Source organism: Sorex araneus, chromosome 4 (genome assembly GCF_027595985.1).
Source record: "Sorex araneus isolate mSorAra2 chromosome 4, mSorAra2.pri, whole genome shotgun sequence".
NCBI classification, from domain to species: domain Eukaryota; kingdom Metazoa; phylum Chordata; class Mammalia; order Eulipotyphla; family Soricidae; genus Sorex; species Sorex araneus.
Window position 1 is genome coordinate 127,171,081 of NC_073305.1, and position 23,602 is coordinate 127,194,682.

The window sequence follows — 23,602 nt, forward strand, 5'->3', positions numbered from 1 at the left end:
AAACTTTTGTTTTGCTCCCCCCCACAGCCCCTTCATTCATTCATTTGGCTTTTTATTCCAGGAAATCTCAAACACAAGCTCTGTCAGATAGCATATGCAGTTTGGTAGAGATACGGGAGCGACACAGGGTCAAGAAAGGGAGCCATCAGAGTAGTCAGCCCAAAGCATTTGGGAAGGAGGAGGAGGGCCTGGGCGTGACAGGATACTAGTATGAAGAAGGAGGGAAAGATGGGAAGGTGCAAGTTAACAGAGAGCAGGGTTTCTCTGGAATCACTGAGGAGGAATATGGAAGACCTGGGGGTTCAGTGGAGGAGGATGGTTGCCAGGCTGGGCGACATAAAATTCCTTCAAGTAATGAGCAGCAGCTCAGGGCTTCTTGGAGGACCTTGCCTGGAGGATCTTCATCGTTCCCTCCCCCCTACCCTGCTCCCCAGGCCTTCCCTCCAGGTGATGTCTTTATCCTTAAGCAGCAGCCATTTCTCTTGCTCTAGGCTAGCAACTTTCCGCCCCTCTGCCCCCCTCTGGCATGGAGACTTTCAGATTCACATTGCTCCCAATGTTCCCCACTGCAGCTGTTCACTTTAGGGGCCTCTGAGCCAGCAGGTGCATCAGGACTTGTCTGTCTGGCCCCTCCTGGGTTTTCCTTTTAATTCAGGGCCTTGATATGCTTGAAGTCAACAGGTGACCCCATACCAAGATCAGGTTTCCCGCTTCTCTCTGAGGTGTACTTCCTTCAGGAGAGTGCACAGGCTCTAGTCACAGCTTGGACCCGAATCTCAATTCTGTTATTTCATAAGACACAACATCTAATCTCATTTTCATTTTGCCTATTTGTAAAATGGATAAATCAGATCATGTTTGTATCAGAATCTTGTTCAGGGCCTGGTGGGAACTAGAAGTAATATTGATAGCAATTTAGAGACATTTTGGGGATCAATAAACATCTGTTGGGTTGAGATTTCTGAATGATCTCATCGAAGCAGTGTGCTGGTTATTTCTTTTTGGAGGGGGTCTCCCAAGTAGAGTTTAGGGGGCTTACTCCTGGCACTACTTACACCTGGCACTACTCCTGGCTGTGTGGCTTGATGGCCCAATACTAGAGTGGTACTGCCAAGGTCCAATAGTGCTATGGCAATGGGGCACCAGTTTCTCACACCCACTGGCAATGTTCCTGGGGCATGAAGCACTGGGGATCAGATTCTGAATCTAGTACATGCAGATTATAAGCTCCAGCCCATTGAGTGATCTCTCCAGGCCAACCCAGGTTAAGTTCTCTCTTTCATCTCCTCCTTTTTCTCTTTCCAACCCTCCTTCTACAAGGAACTCCATGGAATATTTGAGGCAAAGGGTGAGGCTATAGTCACAGCTGGAGCTTGAATCTCAATTCTGTTATTTCTTAGTTGTGAGGCCTTGGCTAAGACACATCCTCTAATCAAACTTCATCTTCGTTTTGCCTATCTGCAAAATGGATAAATTAGGTCACTTCTGTATCAGAATCTTGTTCAGGGCCTGGTAGGAACCAGAGGTAAACCAAAGGGTGAGGAGAGGAGTGGAGAGAGGGTCTAGCTTCTGGCTGTATTCAACCAGTAGGGAGTAGAGAAAGGTTGGATGTTTGTGGTCTTGCTCTCTTCCTCATGGCTTTGATGGTGGCTGTGTGTTCTTGACCCCAACTCTGGTGGAAAGACCCTCTTTTGCTGTGGCCCTAAATGAGTGCATGAAGCCCCCCTCTCTTTCCTGCCTTATTCAGCCTGGGGCAGGAAAAGACTTCTCCTGTTTGTTCATCTTTAGGTGCTCTGGTACTCTTTGGGACTGTTCATTAAAATCTTAGTTAAACCCTGTGAGTGGATCTGTCTGTTCTTATTAGTCTGGCTGGACCACGTGTAACTGAATATCTAGTGGTGATCTGCAGGGTACAAAGCAGGGATGGGATCCACCTGGAGAGAAAATGCAGATGAGGGACTGGGGGCAGGATAAGGGCAGTGAAGAGAGGGCGGGAAGGAAGGGGAGGTGGGAGACTCTCTAGGTGTACAGTAGTGCCTTTTCCTGGATGCTTTGGAAGAGGACACGTGTGCCTATAGCCTGCTTTGCAAGTCAAAATGCTACCTTTATTTGCTGGGGAGGTTGAAAGATAGATCTGAGACTGAAGATCTAATGAACAAGCAAAAGCCATATGAAGCCCAAATCCTGTTTTGCCTGCCTTAGCCCTGACTGCCTCAAGTTTCATTGTGATTCTAATGTTTTCAAGTCTCCTTGGAGGAGTTTTTGTTCTTCTCCTAGGAAAGTCAAATGCATACTACCAGGTCCCACAAACACTTAAGATATCTCAGTTCTCAGCTTAATGCCTCATTATCTGGCCCTGGCTCTGCAGGGACCCAATTCAGTGTCTGGGTTGGGGGGCTGGCTGGAGTAGGGTATATGAGAGTGAGAGGCAATGAATCTTGGGCTGTGGCTGGTGGGAGAAGGCAGTGGTCATAAAATAAGTGGCATGTATGGGAGGCAGAAGAGAAGTTATTGAAGAAATTGGTGGCATTGGTCATTTATCCTTGTCAAGATGTCTCAGTGATCTGGAGAGGTTAGCTAAAATGACTTTCTTACTCGAGCTGCCTCAATACCTCCAAATCCATCATAAGGGCAAACAGGTGCATCATAAATGTTACCTAGGCAAATAGGCACCTCCCATGGTTTATGTTGTTGAATTGGCTGAGAAGTTGTTTCCAAGGAAAGACATTGGGATATTTAATTTATGTGTTTTGGGGACCATACCTGGCTGTGCACAGGGCTTACTCCTGGCTCTGCACTCAGGGATCTCTCTTGGCAGGCTCAGGGGACCATATCGGGTGCCAGGGTCACAATACAAGTCAACCACATGCAAGGCATGTGCCCTACTCACTTTTATCCAATACAAGGCATTGGGATATTTTATTCAGCAAAAATGTTTTAAGGAGTCCTGTGATTCCTGAATCTTCTTGTATCTTTTAAAGACTGTTCAGGACAATTGAACATGTATGTATGTATTTGTTTTGGCAGATCCGTGAAAGCCTCTTTGTTGAGTTTCCACTGGACCTAGAGCACAGTAGATGCTTATGGAAAACACGTGGAATGTTTCATTTGGGCAGGTCAGGAACTTTCAATGCCTAGTAGTGTCTATGCGCATATTGCCCAAGATGCTCTCCTCTGCTTGTCACAAGCTTAAGATTTGGTTTAAGTGACTTTTTGAACTGAAGCACATTTCACACTCCATTCTCTTTCCTCTGGCTTTTCTTTGTCTTTACTCTCCCTTCTTTCTCTCTGGAAGAAGCAGAACTTGCTCTAAGTCTATGTGACCCCCATGAGATCTACAGAGCGGTCTCTTCCCTAGAGCCCTTGTGTGGTTTCTCCCCTGTCTGGGCTCCTGGCTCTCACCCGCTGCATTTCAGGACTCGGAAATGAATTGTGAAGACTGCCTTAATCAATCCCTGGATTTAAAAGGATGGGTTGAGAATGCTGTGCTAATCACAAGAAGAGAGCAGACCCTGTCCCAAATAAACACTTTCCTCTTTGTATTTTTCATGTTTTGATCTTCTGAGCCTTAGCTAAGGCTCAATAGAAAACAATGGCAACATCTTCAAAGGGGAATATCAAGCCCTTTGAATGGGCTAATTCTGCTCTAGGTTCCCTCCATCTATCTGCCCTTGACAAGCACCCGTAGAAGTCAACAGGTGGTGGTCCAAATATAAATGGAAAGGCTTAGCTCTAAAACACCACTGTCTGAGGGGAATTTTAGGAGACTTTACTCTGTGGTTTTGGCAGTGACTGTGTGTTTCTTCGCCAGTGTACAGAGAAATTTGACCTGTGTCACTCAGGAGGTAGACTTTCCCTCCCTCCCACCCCCCACCATTATCTCCACACAAGACCTACTTTTCCCAACAAAGCAACAATCCCAAAATAATAAAAAGTGAAGGGAAAGATAATAAGAGACAGAGACAAAAACAGGAACAGAGAAATAAAATGCTCTGTTACGCCCATATATTATTTTGATGTGCAGGTGAAATAAAACGAAAGGTGTTTTACAAGCAGACTTTTCTCAATGAAATTTACTCTTTGCTGACAATACATTGACAAATTATTAGAGTTATCTTTTCAAACAACATATGTTTAAGTTACTGTCAGATTTTCAAGTGACAATTGAGAAATAAAGCAACACGGGGGCAGGAGAAGGATGAGTAGACTATATTACCTGATAGCTTTTCCTTAAATTGCTTTACATCTTTTAGGCAGCCAACCATCAGAGACAGGTTATGCGATCCTACATGAAAACATTGACTCCATGCAAAATTGATTTTCCAAAGTAGCTTCTGTGAGTTTCAAAGTCACAGCCAATATATCAATGGAGTGGACCATGTAAAAACATCATTGGGAAGTTAGGGATTCAATTCAGAAACTATCTTTACATTCTGCATCTTCCTGAGTAAATGATTTACTTGTTACTCATTCAGAAGACTAAACTTTTATTTATTTATTTATTTATTTATTTTTAATTTTTAAAAATTTTTAAAAATTTATTGAATCACCATGAGATAGTTACAAGCTTTCATGTTTGGGTTACAATCTCACAATAATCAAACACCCATCCCTTCACCAGTGCACATTCCCCACCACCAATATCCCGGGTATACCCCCCCTTTCCCACCCTCCCTCTGCCTCTATGGCAGACAATATTCCCCATACTCTCTCTCTACTTTGGGGCATTATAGCTTGCAACACAGACACTGAAAGGTCATCATGTTTGGTCAATTATCTACTTTCAGCATGCATCTCCCATCCCAACTGGTTCCTCCAGCCATCATTTTCTTAGTGATCCTTTCTTTTTTCCATCTGCCTTCTCCCCTCTGCTCATGAAGCAGCAGAAGACTAAACTTCCTATCTCGGTAAACTAGCCTAGGTGTCCATAACTTTAGCAATCATGAAGAAGAAGAAAAAAATTTAAAATGTAGATGCACAAAGCCTTGATTTATATATTGAGTACCTACATCTCAGTTTAGTTTACATCTATGCATATATTTATTAAACAATAATAACTCATTTTAGGCATCAAATTAAAATTTCTGCAGGTGAACATCAAAGAAAAAGGTAAATACTCACATTTACAGTGTGCCAGCATAGAATCTTTCATCGTCCTTCTTGTCCAGAAGATGGAAGTTTTCAAATACCGATTCCCAAATATCAGGTTGGTTCATCTGCCCTTCCTTAGGATCTGTCATCTAAAAGGCTCTTTTCAGACAGGTTCCTCTGTTGCTAAAGTGGCCTTTTTGAAGATTCCGAGGTTCCTTCTTCAAGTTCTCCTCTCTGATATGGCCCAAGAGAACACACACCCCGTTTTTAGCCTGATGCCAATTTCAGAAGGGCTCCTGACAGCTGACCTCTGTAGATCAGGCACCCTAGTAGCCTGGGCAACTCCACTGTGTTCCCAAACACCATCCCTGCTTCTGCTGGAGCCTCGGCATTTGGTGGGCAGGGGAGATGTCCACATGCTTTAGTCTCCAATGGATTAAAGGGGCAGGCTTGGACCACAAGGAGGTGCACAGATGCTGCAAGACCCGGGAGAGCATCATTTAGAAATGACTTTATCCTTTTTCTTTCCATATGTACCCACTTTGATCTTTGCCCAGGATATGGAGCAGTTGCCACAGGAACGGAGCCTAAAGCATTTGTAAACACTGTGGGTAATGAAAGATATTATTCTCCCACTCCTGCTATGGGATGGGAAAGATTAACACTTAATAACCTTGATGGTCACATACTTTTGAAGTAAGTAAATGTCTCCTAATGAGCTTCTAAGTTGAAGAGAATATGGGGCCCCCGCTAACCTGTATATGCTATTGGCATCAGAATACGGCAAAGCTACAATTTAGCACTAATCTTAACAGCTTGTGAATGTCAGAAAATGTTGTAAACTAAAGAATAAGTCTATTTTGCAAATCCACAGTGGGCCTTCTAGTAGCTAATTAGTTTTGTGGGTTCTGAGTAAATGAATTTTCTACATCAGAAGTGGAAAAAAAAAACCAACAAACTGATCCCAGGTGAAAGGGGAAATACTATCATTGAATTGTAAATATCTAATTAAAACTTTGTAAAAATGCAGCTGACAAAAACAGAACGCTATAATTTAGGTTCAAAAGGAAAAGAAGATGACTTCTCATGTAGCTGAGTGAATGCCTTCTGTGACTGGCAATCTCTCTTTCCAATGACCATTGTGTAAAAGCCATTTTCAAAGGTCTCTTTGGGAACTGTTTCAATATCAATTACTACAGAATCTCCATCTGATTTTGTTTTTAACCAAAAATTTTTTACATAAACCAATGGTGTTAATTTTTTACCATTTCCCAAATCAATTTCTTTCAGTAAATGCCATTTTGAGGAGAAATGCATTTCAGATTCTGATATTTCTGAAAGGGATTTGAAAAGCTTGTGGATGAGAACATTGTTGCACACAATCTATTAAGAGGATTACTTTGGTAAAATACTCATACAGGTATTATTTGGAAAATGTTTTAAAAGTCAAATTGCTTTATATTCATTTCTCTGAAATTTGAATATCTATATAACCAAATTGATGAAACCCATTTTTTAAAAAGGGACAAATGTTAAAATGTGTACATTTTGTTTTTAAGATAAAAGAGGTTGAGACAAGTCTTTTTTCCCTATTATTTCATTTTGAAATATACCACCATGTGAAGAACTTTACTTTTAGCTTCTCAGTGTTTATGAAAAGACTTTATATCTGCCATGTCTGTACATTAGGGCTAAGGAAAATTACTTCCACAGTCCTGCTTTTCATTTTTTAAAAAATTCTGTCTTCCACAATTTATCACAATCTTTGATCTCTGAATTGTAGGGATTTCAACCATTTTTCTTGAAATTTCTCTCTTGATGATAGCTCATAGGCAGTAAGGTAGGTGGACCTCATTTTCGGTAAATCGAGATAAGCCCTACAAAGAATAAGGAAAGCCTGAAATCTTATGAGAGACTACTAATATTGTTTCAAGACTTTCTAATAAAATTTCTCAAATGTCTATTAATAGTAGTAAGGTGAAAGCATAATTGGTCTGAACTCAAAATCAGTCTCCCCTCATTCTAAGCCTTTTATGCTCTCCCACCACTGTCAAGTCTCTGAAAGGTATGTTCAAGTCTCTGAAGTCACTGGAAAATTTTCAATGCTCCAAAGTTTTCCAAAGTGCTTACTTAGGAAGCTGGGCTGCTTGTTGTGCATTTATAGAACTTTTCCACAGGCTTCCTATTCGTGTGGTGAAGCAATCAATATGGATGGAGTGATTGCATAAAGCTCTGATCCTTGCCCCACTAGGAAATCCCTATCCCAGTGGTGCACAGATCAACTACACCAGGGCCCCACCATCTGTGGAGGGGAAGTGGGGATGAAATGGGGAGGTATGGAAGTAGTGGTTGTTTCTTGGATCTAAAACAAAAAAATTGTCTCTCAAGGCTTTTCCGTATTCTCTTTTGAGCATCTCAGTAAGGGGGCAGGGCTTGCATTCCTATGGCCTCCTTGATGAGCTGGAGGTGAGACGGTAGATGGACTGGAGAGTAGGAGACTCTTTGATGAGAGATTCAAATCTCAAATCTCGCCCTTATCCTGCATGTGTGATTTAGCTTCTCTGGGTATACATTTTTTGTCTTTTCCCAGAAAGGAGGACATACCCAGGTGTGAGTGGGGGTCCTCTTCTGGCAGTGCTCATGGAACCTTGAGGTGCCTGTTTAACCTGAGGCTCCCACATAAAAAGCACATTCTTTGAACCTTTAGGTTCTCACCCAGACTCTTCTCTGGTTGTCTTAACTGCAAAATCAAGAGGAATGCCAGCCTCACAGATTCAGAAGGAAAATAACTTGTGTGAACACTTGCTTTAAAATATTTTTTATTCATTTTTTTTTTGCTTTTAGGGTCACACCCAGCGATGCTCAGGGGTTACTCCTGGCTTTGCACTCAGGAATTACTCCTGGCAGTGCTTGGGGGACCATATGGGATGCCGGGGATTGAACCCAGGTCGTCCGCGTGCAAGGCAAACACCCTACTCGCTGTGCTATTAGTCCGGCCCCCATTTATTTTGTTTTTTATTTTGTGGGTGCACATCTGGTGGTACTTGGGAGCTTCCTTACAGCTCTATGCTCAGGGGCTACTCCTGGCAATGCCAGGAGGACCACAGGTAGTGCTGGGGATTGAACCCAGGTTGATTTTGTGCAAGGTAAGCACCTACCTATACTATTGCTTGATTCCTGGGCACTTATTTTATACCAGCACATTTCGCTCAGGTTGAACCCCTATAACACCTCTGAAAGTGTATATCATTACAGCACACAATGGGCACAAGATTCAGTTAACTAATACAGGGAATATAGAGTGGAGACGTGGTTCCTTTTTTCCATTTCTGTTTCTCATAATAAATGGTCTTTACTGGTCAAGAAGATTCCTGAAAGCTTGAGGAAACGGGGGAGCAGAATATCGCTCCCAGCCTCCCAGGAGGGAAGGAGACAAACTCAGTACTAGTCTATGGAAGGTATTGGTGCTTTGTGTGTGGACGTGCTGGCAAAGGAAAGATGTGTTTTTAAACCCATGTCCTTAATACTAGCCAAGGTCAACTGGAGAAAAATTTGCAGTGGAAAATTACACTTGGCAAATTCTACAGTCTGATCCTAATTAGGAGCTAACCTCTCTTATTAGGTGAACTTTTTCTTTATTCCCTAGCTGTGGAGAATGGACTGTAATTTGTTAATGAAATAGCATGTTAATATATGTCATTTCTAATTTGTGAAAGATCAAGAGAAAAAGTTCTTTTGTTAGAAAAGTAAGGCTTTTTATTCCCTACATTCTTAAAAAAAATCTCTTCAAAATCATGGGGTTCTTAAAACATGTTCTTTGGGACTTATAATAAAAAGAGTGGGGAAATGAGACCACCTACTTATTCTACAATCTTCTGTCATGTCTATTCATTTGTTCAGTCCCGTGGTTTGGTGGTTTCAATTCAGTCATCATTTATTCAGTTAAAATAGCTTAGGGCCAAATACAGTCATGGGAGATGTGAACGCAGACAAGAGGTGTTAGAAATAAAAATATTGCAAAGAGGAAAGATTTACAACCGAGTCCTACTGCCACTCTGCAGATTCCATTTGCTGCTGTGGTCTCTTATCTCCTGGGACTTCTGACCAGCAAAGAGTAATAGTTACGGAAGTACTAGAAACAGACCAGATACCTGGTCTTGTTTTTCTGTGTCATGACTCCTCCTTCTTCCTAATCCATCAACAATCTGTTTAGATTCAAGGTGTTGACTTTTTTTTTTTTCTTTTTGTGTCACACCTGGCAATGCACAGCGGTTACTCCTGGCTCTGCACTCAGGAATTACTCCTGGCGGTGCTCAGGGGAACATATGGGATGCTGGGAATCGAACCCGGGTTGGCCGCGTGCAAGGCGCTACCCTCTGTGCTATCACTCCAGCCCCAGGGTGTTGACTTTTATTCTAGCGGTGGTTGGCAATGACCTAGATCTCCTCATAGTATTCTTCAAACAGTGTGAAGAGGGCAGGTCAGCTCAAGAACAGCTCTAAGAATCTCTGTACCCAAAACTATAGAAGGCTTCTGAGAAACAGATGAAGATGACATGGTATCACTGACTGGGACAGACCCACTGACAGATGCATCAGTACATGGGAGGGTTGGAGAGAGGGCTGGGGTGGTGAGCAAGAAAGGAGCACTTCTCTAGTGCAAGGAGATGCCTTGAGGCTGAGACTAGGGGATGAGCAAGAAGTCTACAGCCAGATGGTACCTAATGGCTTCAAGCACAGAAACCAAATGAGCCCAGACATGGAAGTTGTGGTCAGCTAGAGGCAAAATGGGAAAGGCAGACACTCAATAGGCCATAGGCATTGGTAGGGGTTGTCGGTGTTCTATAAACTCAGGATATGTGAGAGAGGTTTGTATTCTTTTCCTAAGGATGACAAAACCAAGTAAGAAAACCTGGGTGGTTTAGAACATCAATCTCCCGTGATAGTTCTGGAAGTGGAGGTTTGAAATGCAGAGGTCAATGAGGCTCTGCTATCTCTGAAGCCTAAGGGGCAGGGTCCTTTTTGCCTGTTTCACCTCCTGGTGGTCTCACCCTTCTGGGCTTGTGGCAGCCTGACACCACTCCCTGTTCACGTCTCTATTAGAAACTCTGAGATCTCTTTGTACCATCATCTCTTTGTATCTGTCTCAGGTTTCAAATTCCCCTTTTTATAAGCCACCTAAATAATGTTGTGTTAGGGTCCACTCTCGGGATCAAATTTTAACCTTATCACCTCTGTCAAAACTGTGTTTCTAAACAAAATTGCATTTTGAGGTATTGAGGTGGACCGGTGGTGGTTAGGCACCAATGTATCTTATTGTGATGCAATTCACCCCATCATAATGAATCAACAGAAGACTATTTTTTTCTCAAAGCTATAAAATGCACAAGAATGAAACCTCCCTGAAAACCTTGTTTTTCTCCATAAATAGAGCACCGAGTGCATGGTTAGGGACTGAAGAGATAGTACAGCGGGTAGGGTGCTTGCCTTGCATGCAGTCATGGTTTGATCATAGGCACCCCATATGGTCCCACTGTAATGGTGATCTGTCTGCACAGAGTTAGGAGTAAGCCCTGAACTGCGTTGGTTGTGGCTCAAAAACAAATATTTATTTATTTATTTATTTATTTATTTATTTATTCTTCTGGGTCATACCTGTTGATGCTGAGGGCCATTTCTGGTTCTGCACTTAGGGATCACTCCTGGCTGTGCTCAGGGAAATGTATACGGGGTACTAGGAATCAAACTCCAGTGGGCCACGTGCAAAAAAAGTGTCCTGCTCATTGTGCTCTCTAGCCCAATAAAATATTTAATAAAGATCATGGACCATTTACTCAGACTCATGGTGCTTTGTCTAAGCTCTGAGGGATTTGGGTGCAGCTGGTGTTATTTTTATGTACTGTGGACACTTCAGGGCACACATGCCTGTCTGAGCAGGGCCCTTTACATAGACATGAACCGAAATCATGCCTTTCCCCAAAAATTGTCCTGGAGAAGAAATGAAATCTCTTTTCCTTAACTTCCATGGATCTCCTATTGCTTGGCGTGCACAGTTAATCTCAGTTTGTAAAGAAACGACCAAGAGCAATGTTTTAGTTTGTTCTGTGTGTGAATTAAAAAAACATATATCAAATCATTTGAACCAAAAATTTTCAGTGGAAAAATACTGTATAAACAAGGTAAAACAACAACAAATGGTGCTAAACATTAAACATCATCTCTCCTTCCAGTTCCCTTCTCAGGATTTAGCACTCATAAATTTTCCATACCACTTTCCAGAATTATTCTATGGAGAGTGCCAATGTCTTTAGACAATGCACATTTACTCAGAAACATATTGTTAAGTGAATATGAGCCTGAGGTTAAGGCTGTAAAATATTCTCCAGCAATGTATGGCAAATATAAGGAACTTTTAAACCTTAAAACCCACTGCTGAAAAATACCTTTAATGTGCTGAATTCTGGTCTTATTTTTTTACGTTTTGATCATTTTTCTCGATGCAGAAAGTTTGTCCGCCGAGTGACCTGTTAAAAGGAAAGATATCCTATAGTGACACTTTGGTAACTGGCACTGGAAACATCTCCACTGATCTCTTGAAAAGAAGATGGGACAATGACAATGAGCACATTTTGGTGTTTGAAGAAGCCTCATATACCTTTACTTTGTCTGTTTTATTTGTCTCACAGCTATTTCTCAAATATACCTTATGGAAAATGCAGTTTTATGTTGGTAAAGGTACCAGTGACATAGCACCCAGGAGGGCCAGAGGAGTACAGGGGTTAAAGTGCTTTCCTTGCATGTGGCCAAACCTGGTTTGATCCCCTGAACCACTAGGGGCCCTTGAACACTGCCAGGAGTGACCCCTGAGGGCAGAGCCAGGTGTAAATCCTGAGTACTGACAGATGTGGCCCAACTCCATGCCCCCACCCCCTGCCTTCTACCCCAGGAACACAGACAATATTTAAGGCTGGTGGAAGAGACACAGGATAAGATGGCTGAGAGCTATTAGAGATTAATTTTTGTTGCCCTGTCCTGAAACATTGTCATAGTCTCTTTGGTTGAAGACTATGCTTAGTACGTACTCCTTTAGTTGCTTCATGGGAAAAAATACTTTTTTTTTTTTTTTTGCTTTTTGGGTCACACCTGGCGATGCACAGGGGTTACTCCTGGCTTGGCACTCAGGAATTACTCCTGGTGGTGCTCAGGGGACCATATGGGATGTGGGAATCAAACATGGGTCGGCCGCGTGCAAGGCCAATACCCTACCCACTGTACTATCATTCCAGCCCCCAAAATACATATTTTGAGTGAGCTACAGATGGCCTTTAAAAAGGATTCAAATAGGGAAGTTTTAGTTCATTTTTAGTTCATCTTAAAATTTTTTATTGAAAAAAACTTAAGTTTCAGTGAAATGGTAAGTTGGGGTCTGTAGAAAATCTGGTATCCCACTGGCAATTGTCAGGCAGTTCATCTCAGAGTGTTACTAGTTTTGCATCTTTCTTCATAAAAAGCTGATTTTCCAAGTTCAGTTCTTTTTTACCCTTATGAGGCAAAAGGTGTTGGGGTAGTTTTCTTCAGTTGTTATAGCTAAAATTGGATAGTAAAAATCAGCAGAATTAACCTTTCTTGGTAATCTTATATGGATGTAATGATATTAAAGCCAGACCTGAGTGGGGTTCAGGGGCTACTCCTGGCTCTATAGTTGGGGGTGGGTTTCTAGAGGGGACCAGGCAGTGCTGGGGATGAGACTGAAACCTAATGAATTCAAGGCAAGTGTCTTAACCCCTGTACTGTCTCCCTAGCCCCAGAATTCTCCTTTCTTATCAACCTGTGGTAGGAAATAAAAATAGTTTTAATATGAATACCAAAATTTGACCCTAGAGTTATACCTTCTGACCAAATACACTGTATGGGATGACTAATTTTTAGTGTCAGCTTCAAAGGTGTTAAATTAAAAATAGAAGAGAACCTTTTAAGACCTTTATCACATCACGAAGCACGCAAGTATGCTTGTTAATTCATGACATTTTAACCAGGGGAGATAATGATGGGATATGTTCCTATTTATTCGGAATTCAGCTTAATTCTGATGATCCAGGAAGAGTGACTGGTGCCCAGGCCATAGCCTTGCCAATGCCTGCAGGGCACCAATGGCTTCTTAATTCTTTTCTTCAGGTGAATCCTACAAAATCCTTCTGTGAGGAAATGTTCCATGGAAGCACAAAATCAACATGCAATAGGAAATTCTGCTGTTAAATCTCAACTTAAAGATATTCCAGAAGGAAAAACCTGTTAGTTCTGCTAGTACATAATCAGGGAATCATGGGACATGGTATCTGGGTCCCTCATTCTTGGCCTGGCACGTTTCCCTGGCTACCTTCCTGGTATTATAGAATTTCAGCATTACCCTCTTAGTTATATTTCTGTGGATAAAGCTATGGTTTCACTTTGGTAGATTGTTTTTATCTTTTGGTTCACACCCGGCAGTGCTTGCTCCTGGTTCTGAGCTCAGAGATTACTACTGGCAGTGAGGCTTGGGAGACAATAGAAAGTTCTTGAACCAGGGTCAGCTACGTGAAAGGCAAGTACCTTACCTCGTGTATTATCTCTCCAGTTCACATTTGATTTTTAATTGTAGTTACCACTTCTCTTTCCTTTTCTGTGACAGATCTCATTTTGTTTTGTCTGTTGGGTCTATTAAAAAATATGATTATATTTTACATTTTCTTTCTTCTTATGGCAGGAGAATCGGCCACATGTTGTGCTCAGGCACTTTCCCTGTCTTTGTGCTTAAGAGTGAGCCTCAGCAGTTTGTGGGAATTGAACAGGAGTCAGCAGCATGCAAGGCCACACTTCCTATACGATTTCTCTGGACCTCCCTTTTTCATTTAAATACCTCATCACTGTTATATTACCTTTATCTGATTTTATTAATACATTTCATTCTGAAGAATTTTCCCAGGTACTTTGTAAGTGTAATTGGTATCATCTTTCTGACTCTCTTATCTTGCAATTTTTCAACATCCAGCAAGTCAGGCATGCATTTTGGTTTTGAATGCTGATTCACAGATTTGTTGGAATGCACAAGCAAATCACATCTCTGTGAACAGTTAGTTATTTTAAATATGTCAGAATTGTCCCTAGAAGATTTCCTAAATAAAAGCTGATTTCAATCAATTTACTTAAATTCATTCTGAATTAACTCAGACTCTGTCTTTAACACATTCAATATTTATGCAATTGCATTCTCATGAGTGTTTCAAATATATTGTTTGGGGATAGGAGGAAACATCCAAAAATAATGAACACAGTGGGCAAAGATAACTAAATGACAAACTGGAATAGAAGATGCAGATGTACAATTATTTTCAGCATGAAAAGTAACAATCAATTGAGAGTAAATCTTTCTGGATTAGAGTGCTGCAAACAGCAGCAGGACCAGTGTTTGAGTTGCAGCATTTTATAAGATGAACAGAAGCCAGGATCATCACTGTGGTATATTATATGATCTGGGTACAGTTATGTTTCTGTAATTGATTAGAATTGTCCACGGAGAATGTTCTTTGCTGCAATCCAAGGATTTCTTCAATGTTTCAGTTTCTCCAAAGGCCACTTGAAGGGTAATGTGTTTTTAGAGGAATGCATTTTTCTAAAGTATCAGAAAATAAGATTGAGGTTTTACTAAGATGTCTATATAATTCTCATTGATTCTGCTAAAAACAGCATCTGTTTGTAGTCAGTGACACATTTCTTTTTCCTTATTTTTGGCTAAAATTAGGTTTCAGAGGTTGGATAAAATGGTGTAAAAATAGGTACTTCTGAAAGAAAAACCAAATATTTGCTTTTAAAAGGAAAGGGTTTAGGTTTTTACTGAATATACTTAAATTGATTTTCGCGCTTTTACAAGCATGGGAGCAACATGACTCCAGGGAGTTTGGGTAGAAAGGGTATTGCTTGAACCGTTAAGAAAATAGACAAATGTTTTTTTTTTTTTCTTTTTGGTTCACACCAGTGTTGCAAAGGGGTTATTCCTGGCTCATGCCCTCAGGAACTACTCCTGGTGGTGCTTGGGGGACCATATGGGATGCTGGGAATCAAACCCGGGTCAGCCGCGTACAAGGCAAACACCCTACCTGCTGTGCTATTGTTCCATCCCCCGAGAATGTAGACAAATGTTTTTAAAGGACTTTCTAAAACCTACTTAAATGATGTCCTTTTACTCTCGGTGGAACATACGGTATGTTCCCAAATGGTGCAAGTGTGAGGTATCTCCACGCTCTAGTTCTCAAACGCTGTTCTATTTCCAGAGTGGTCTCTTTTGCTGACTTGGAGACCATAATGGCCATTGGCAATTGTGAAGTGCTCAAATTTGGTCTTTAGAATCCAGAAGAGGTAGAAACAGGGTAGTCAAGAACTTTCATTTTCTGTCTGGGGCTTCTGTATGCCTTTCACTGTCCATCAAAACACACCCCCAAGAAGCCCTTTTTTTTTTTTTCTTGCTTTTTGGGTCACATCTGGTGATGCACAGGGGTTACTCCTGGTTCATGCACTCAGGAACCACTCCTAGTGGTGCTCAGGGGACCATATGGGATGCTGGGAATTGAACCCAGGTTGACCACGTGCAAGGCAAACGCCCTACCTGCTGTGCTATCGTTCCAGCCACCCCCCCCCCCCCAGAAGCTTTTCAAAGAAGTTCCCATTGCCATTAGTGTGCTGAACTTCAATTGGATGTATGTATGCATATGCATTTGGAGACTAAAAGCACATAGTGTGAAAGAATGGAACACAGGTGAATTTCTCTCTGGGTTTTGGCCTTTTTGGGGGCAATAGTCATGGTGTGTGGGTGCTTAGCCCCCTGCCCTATCGATGTATCCCGAAGACCAATTTAGTTACAATGTATATGAACGCTTGGATGTTCATTTGTACCTAATTTACTCTGTATGACTTTTTATCATTCTATGTATCTGCACACAGATGACTTAATCAACAAAACTCACAATGCTATAGGGAAGGGAGTAGTAGAGGTTAACATACTGAGTGAAGTCAGCTGGGTGGTGTGTATGTGTGTGTGTGGAGAGAGAGAGAGAGAGAGAGAGAGAGAGAGAGAGAGAGACAGAGAGAGAGAGAGAGAGAGAGAGAGAGAGAGAGAGAGAGGATCTCTCATATGTGGAATATAAAGAAACTTAGTATGAGAATAACAAAAATGGTCCAAGACAACAGAACCTAAAAACTGTTTTATAGAACTGGGCTTTTATAGAAGGGGGAGGGGGAGGATTGGTTGGGAGGGAACCCGGGGACAATGATGGAGGATGTGGTGGAATGTTGCATGAATAAAACCTTATCCTCCCTTATCATTAATAGCACTGTAAATCACAGGGCTTCAAAAAGAAAAAAACAGGGAAAAAAGAAAAAAACTTTACATAAACACATGAGTGATGATGTTTATTGCCCTTTCTATCCCAATGGATCCAACTACTCTGAAAGACAGGCCGAGGAGGTATTATCTGTTTTATAGGTGAAGGAAACAAAAGTATGGCAATCAGAATAAGGTAGCATTACAGAAATTAATGACAAACATATCAAAAATATCTCATGAAAATAAAAAAAGGTAAAACTATTTCTCTTGATACAGTAAGCCAGCTTTCCATTTTAATGAATACTCTTCCTTTCTCATGTCTCACAATGGAAACATTACTGGTGCCCGCTTGAGCAAATCGACGAGCAACGGGGTGACAGTGACAGTCACTATTCCTTTCAGATCCCCTGTTAAATAGGAAATAGAACATATTTTTCAATATAAACCCAGCTGCAGCAACACAAAAATGTATATTACATAAAAAAACAAAACTTGAAAAAAGGAGCTGACGATAGTTTAGCAGCTGACAGGGACTAGATCCCTAACACCATACAGGGACCTGGAGCCCAGCCAAGAGTGATCCCTGAGCATGGAGCATGGAGTCCTGGAAACTGTAAGGTGAAATCCCCCAACCAAACTAAATACATATTCCTCAAGTACTGCCCTCCATTATTTTTCATATTGTAATTAGAAACTCTTACTTGAAAGCTCAATGGAGTTATTGATATTCGTTATTAGAATGACTTTTCAATACTTTCATGTGGTTATGGGAAAGAGCCTGATTCCTTTTTTTTTTTTTTTTCTGCTTTTTGGGTCACACCCGGCAATGCACAGGGGTTACTCCTGGCTCATGCACTCAGGAATTACTCCTGGTGGTGCTTGGGGAACCATATGGGATGCTGGGAATCAAACCTGGGCTGGCCGAGTGCAAGGCAAATGCCCTACCCGCTGTGTTATCACTCCATCCCCAAAAGCCTGAGTCTTATAAAATGAATTCTTCACTGCATTTGGCCTTAGCTAATGCAGCCCGCATAATTCACCGCTTCTCCTTTGTCTTTGCCCATTCAGATGATTTCCTGCAATTCAACTTCCTCCTTTGCTATTTTGTTTCAATCACTCAATAATTAATATCCTGCTACCTGTGAAGCCAGGGCTCTTGATTTGGTTCTTACTTCATAAACTTCATACTTTCTTGTATTTAGTACCTATTACCCAACCACAGGCATGGATGCATGCCCTCCCAGGCTCCTGGTTAGCTTATAACTTCACTGGCTCTCTTCTCTTGGAATGTTGTCATAATCTTCCATTGTGTCTTGCCAACAAACTCCACTGCATACACATAAGATCTGCAGTACTTTCTTATTCAAGGTCACTTCGAAGATTTGTTTTCATCCTTTTGTTGTTAATCATGTATCTGAAAATGCAGATTAATTGGATGCTCAAGGCTAGACTATCTTAGAACCTTTATGAAAGAAGTTCCAACTGGACCACTTCTTTCATCTTTGACTTCATAATTCATTTATAAAACTCAGCCTAAATAACCCTTCAAAATTTTACTAACATTTCACTGCTAAAGTTCCATCACAATTAACTGCAATAGCTTTGTTATTTAACAGTAATGTCCAGCTTTGTCATCAGACTGCCATATTTGAGGGCAGGATGTCTTTGATTCATATGATATTCATATGAGTATTCATATGATGCTCATATGAATACTCATTATGAATACTCAAGGTAGTACCTGCAACAAGTATCTGACTAGCAATTCCATTAGTTGGACTGACAATACCCAGAATATAAAACACACATAAATTTAGGGTTGCACAATGCCACAATGCAGTAGCCTGACCAGAGATGAATAGTCTATGGGGCTATGGCTAGTACTACAGCTGAGAGCATTCCAAAATACAGTCTACTGATTTTTCTCCTTAAGAAAACAAGAGAAATTCTCTTGGTGCTGAAGAGACAGTAGAAGGGTTAAAGCACTTGCTTTGTACATGACTGACCCCGGGTTGATCGTCGGCACTGCATGATGCCTGGAGTACTGATCTCCCCCAAGCAGAGTCCCTAAGCATCACTGGGTGTGGGTCAAAACTGCTTCCCCACCACCATTCTCTCAATAATTAGATAATAATAATTTGAGATGTTGGTGAATTATTGGCCACTAAATGTTCTGTAAGGTTTCTGACGGCTTTCTAAATAGCTATATTTTAATACTGTGCTGGTACCTGTCCGTTAAATGTGTACTTAACACTAACATTTTTTTTTTTTTTTTTTGCTTTTTGGGTCACACCTGGCGATGCACAGGGGTTACTCCTGGCTCTGCACTCAGGAATTACCCCTGGCTGTGCTCAGGGGACCATATGGGATGCTGGGATTTGAACCCGGGTCGGCCGCGTGCAAGGCAAACGCCCTACCCGCTGTGCTATCTCTCCAGCCCCAGTTAACACTAACATTTTGATTAAGTAACGATTGAGGATGAAGTCATAGACAAATGGTGTTGTTCACTCACTGAAATAAGATAAACGCCTCCAGTCAAGTGCATCTTGTCTTACTGCACTGGTATTCTCTGCAGTGCATTCTCAACTGATCACTTTTAACTCCCATTATTTTTTCTCTGGTGGATTTAGCAGAAATTATTTATTTTTGCTACCATGTTCTATCTCATACGGAAATGTCATAGAACAGTTGTCCTGTCCCCCCAAACCTGCTCATTATTTATCAAAAATAAATGATGCAGAAGAATCTGGGAATAGTTCCCTGGCACAGTGCCCACTTGTAGGTATAATTCCATGAGTTGGATCCTTAACACCATCCACATTAAAAGAACATGATTACTGCAACCCTGCCGTTTGGGGATGCCCAAATGAAGTAATCACTAGTGAAGCACCCCCAACTAAATGTGAGATTCCTGGTCAGCATGTGGGCAAGCACTGAAACCAAGTATCTGACTCCCAGTGAGCACCAGAACCAATGAGTAAGACTCCTGGTTTTTACAATGAGTAAGACACCAGAACCAATGAGTAAAACTGAGAAAAGGAATTAAAAAAAAAAAGATTCTGATAAACAAGAAAATGAGATTGTTTCTCCTCATGTTCCTGTATGAACTTATTGACCGTTTGTCTAGAATCTTCCTTGAAGAAAAAAATTCCACTACTATGATGGTTTTAGGTATGACTTTATTTAGGAAAGAAATGGCCAAAAGGAAAAAGCAGAAAGGACTCTGAAAGTAGTCCTGCAGACATTATACTTGTTATATTCACATTATTTAGACTTTGTTTTGGGTAGTGAGGGGCCAAGAGAGATAGTAAAGGCAAGGCTGAATCCAGTTTGATCCTCTAAGCATCACCACGTGGAGCCTTAGAGCACTCTGAGAACCACTAGGTGTGGTCTAGAGATTCCCAGCACTGAGCATGGTGACTGGGTTATCCCTGGCACCATGAGACCAAGCAGTACCACATTCTTGACCATTGCATTGAACAGCACAGTTGTCCAAGAATGGCTGGGAGGAGCCCTGGGCCTTCTGAGTACCACCTGGGAGACCTCCCTTAACCCACCAGTTCTTGAAGTGGAAGCAATGAAAAGAACAGAAGAGGAAGAGGGGCTACAATGGGAAAGAAACAGGAAAAATAACTTAGTCATCTTGGCTTGAAGTGGCACTCGAAATATTTTATTTAAACCAGTTACAGTATCTACATTTTCTAGGATCTGTATATTCTATTCTCTTTTTTCACCATTGGGCTCGGTAATGGAAATTTACACCATATATTATTAATATTTACGACGGTAAGAAATTCATAAAACTGCTGCTATGGGTAATCAAAGGATAAGTTTGCTAATAAGACACTTTGTGAGCAACCTTAGAGATGGCATCAGATACGTCTTATGGCAGGGTTAGAAATCTGTCACAACAAATCCTAACACTGTCACGCCACAGAGTAGCTTTCTTTAGTGGAAGAGGAGGTAATACTCTTGTAAACCAGACACTGTGAGGGGTGGCATCTGCATAAGTCCTAGATAACATCTCACTGTACACACATTAAAAGATTCTCCTCCACAGTTATTCACCATACAGAGTGAGAAACCCATGAAGACAATATTATAAAAGGCAGTATTTGTTGAAAGGCCACAGCAGTGACTTCCGCGTGGCTGACGTCAATTTCTCAGGATCTTGAGGTGAGATGCTGGTTTCACCAGAGCAAACATCAAGAAACGCAACTTGATCTCGATGACTGAACAGCCAGAGACTTATTCCCTACTCTTCTCATATACTCTTTTCAGGTTCAGTTACTTCACTTCCAGGTCGGGGAAGGAATCCGAGACCTCCTCACTGCTCTGTGAGGAAACGCTTGCCGGCGTCACATTGAGATGAATGTCATACTGCTGGTCCAAACCCAGGTAGCAGTCACTCATGAAATAGAGTGTATAGATATACCTGCAAAAGAAAACCAGGGCAAGGCATGTAAACTAACTTTCTGACCACAGTTGTCTTTACTTCTTTGGGAAGTCTTGGGGGTTATAATTCTGCTTACCTTCCAGGTATTTCAGGTGTGTAAAAAGAAATGGAGACAACACTCTGACTTCTAACACAGCTGACTCTTTTCAAAGCAATAAGTTCTCTCTTGTCCACTTCTCCTAATATCAAAAACCACCCTTCATCTTTTAATTTGGGAAATCGAGGGGTCGCTGCATGGTTGTCTGGCCTTCCCTGGAAACCAGAAAAAAGAAAAAAAAATAAAGGATAAGCCATTAATAACACCTGGCCTTTCTATACCACTTGGTTGCAGTTAAAAGGCTACTTTGTCTTACTTAAAGGCCATAAATCTGCACACTGTATTATAGATCTATCTGGAATGTTTTATATTTTCAACTTTGGTGCTTTTGACCTGCTTTTCTTCAAGTTCTTCAAAGCACTTTATAGACTTTGTGGTTATAATCACCAGAATATTTTGGCTCTGTTTGAAATGAATGTCCTGAAACTTGACATCAAATTAGTAAATCCTTAAGCCATTCTTGTAAGTGGCATTAATAGCTCATTTACAGATGAAGACTGAGATAAACCACGCTAAAAAAAAAAAAACCCAAAAACAAAACTCTCTTCCAAAGTCTTATTTACAAGAAACATTTATTTAGGCAGGGGTTGGGAGAGGCAATCAGGAGATTTAGTACCTCAAGACAATAAACAGTATATAATATAAATACCTCCTCTCCTACCCAAGAATATAAATTCACTGAAAAAAAGAACATTTGGGGCGGAGATGACAGTTCAAAGGGCCAATGCACATTCTTTGCAGTTTTGCAATGCTGTAGGCCAGTGTTTGATCCAAGGCCACTGCATAGTTCTCTGCCTACAGAGACCCTTGAAAAATACATTGAGAGTAGTTCCTGAGCATCTCCTGTGTCACTGTCACTGTTGGCCCGTTGTTCATCGATTTGCTCGAGGGGACACCAGTAACGTCTCCATTGTGAGACTTGTTGTTACTGTTCTTGGCATATCGAATGCGCCACGGGTAGCTTGCCAGGCTCTGCCGATCTCCAATGTAAGCCAGATAATATAAAAATATATATTAGAATGTGGTGATAATATGAAAGTCTCTTCTCAAAAGAACTAAAAATTTTAAGGAACTTGTAAAATACATTAATTACCACAGTATGAGATTAGATACAACTGTAATGATAGACTCAAAATCTTTAATTTGAATTGATTTTATAAAACACAACATTGTTCTGGTGTTCCTTTAAGACACTGCCTGTTTGGCATGCAACAATGTACACTAATAATGACATACCCCCAATCATATTTCATCCAATAATTATTCCTCTTTTTTTATTTTTTTTTGCTGAGGGAGGGTACAGGGGGGCTATATCTGCCAGTAGTCAGGGGCTACTTCAGGCTCAGGCTCTGTGCTTGGGGACCAATCATGTGGTGCTGGGAAGCAAAATGGCCACCTGCATACAGAGCATGAATTCAGCCCATTGAGTTATCTCCCCAGCTCTTCATGCAATATTCCAGAAGATATTTCACTTAAAGCATTTTAAAAGAGAGGTCAGGGGCAGGAGCAATAGTACTGTGGATAGGGCGCTTGCTTTGCATGTGGCTGACCCAGGGTTTGATCTCTGGTAGCCTCACATTTTCCTGAGTCCACCAAAAGTGATTCCTGAGTGCAGGGTCAGGAGTAACCCCTGAGTACCACTGGGTGTGGCCTCAAACAAAAACAACAAAAAAAGAGAGGTCAGTGAAACTAAAAAAATTATTTAAAAAGGCTTCTGTTAAAAAAAGAAAATTAAACAAAAAAATGGAATCACATGAGATATATAGTTACAAAGTTGTTCAGGATTGGGTTTCAATGGATTGGGTTTCAATGACACAATATTCCAACATCCTCCACCAGTGTATATTTCCCACCACCAATGTCTAGTTTCCCTCCCCCCACACTTGCTTTTATGGCAGAAACACACACACACACACACACACACACACACACACACACACACACACACACACACATTCTCTCTTTCTCTCTCTCCCCTTTTAGGCACTATGGCACTATGGGTTGCAATACTGTTACTGAAAGTTTATCATGTTTATCACTTTGCCTCCTTTCAGCACTCAATTCTTGTCCAAAATGATCACTTCCATTTACAGTTGTCTTTTTTTATTTAACATGGTTAAATCTAATTTTTAAGTAATAATTCTGGAGGAAAACATCCCCTGACATTTTCCCTATAATTTTGTCTGTATGACTATTACTAACTTTATTTTGTACACTTTCATCTAAACATGCTCATACAAAAACCTCTGAAATGCCAGAGGCTAAACAGTTCCTACAGCATGGAGTGATAAATGAATTAGAAATAAAATGAAGTGCAACTTCAAGGCACAGTGCTGAAAATGCATCTTAACAACAGAAATTTACTGCTATTTTCTGTGTGAAAACAGAAGGGGTAGTACTAATGGACACTTCGCTTCTGGGGCCTATTCCAGACATGAAGAAGTCTTCCAGAGACGATTGAGTTTTTCTTATTTCAATCTGCCACAAGCTCTGTGTCTTATTTAAATTCACAGAGTGGCCTGGTAAAGTTTTCCTTTACTCTGTATCAGGCCCAATGTGCAGTGCATCTTCAACTTAATTGTACTTCAAAATGATCTGGGGTG

The 23,602-nt window shown here is 41.1% G+C and overlaps 1 protein-coding gene across 1 annotated transcript in view; it reads right to left on the reverse strand.

The window, feature by feature from the left end:
- Positions 1-19,608: 19,608 nt before the first annotated feature.
- ASCC3 (activating signal cointegrator 1 complex subunit 3) overlaps positions 19,609-23,602 on the reverse strand; it is a 332,257-nt gene continuing 328,263 nt past the window's right edge. Inside the window, exons 41-42 of the mRNA XM_055136146.1 lie at positions 20,979-21,154; positions 19,609-20,881 (exon numbers count right to left, since the gene is read on the reverse strand). Coding sequence (XP_054992121.1) covers positions 20,734-20,881; positions 20,979-21,154 — 324 coding nt within the window. The 3' untranslated portion in view covers positions 19,609-20,733. The remainder of the gene's footprint in view (positions 20,882-20,978; positions 21,155-23,602) is intronic.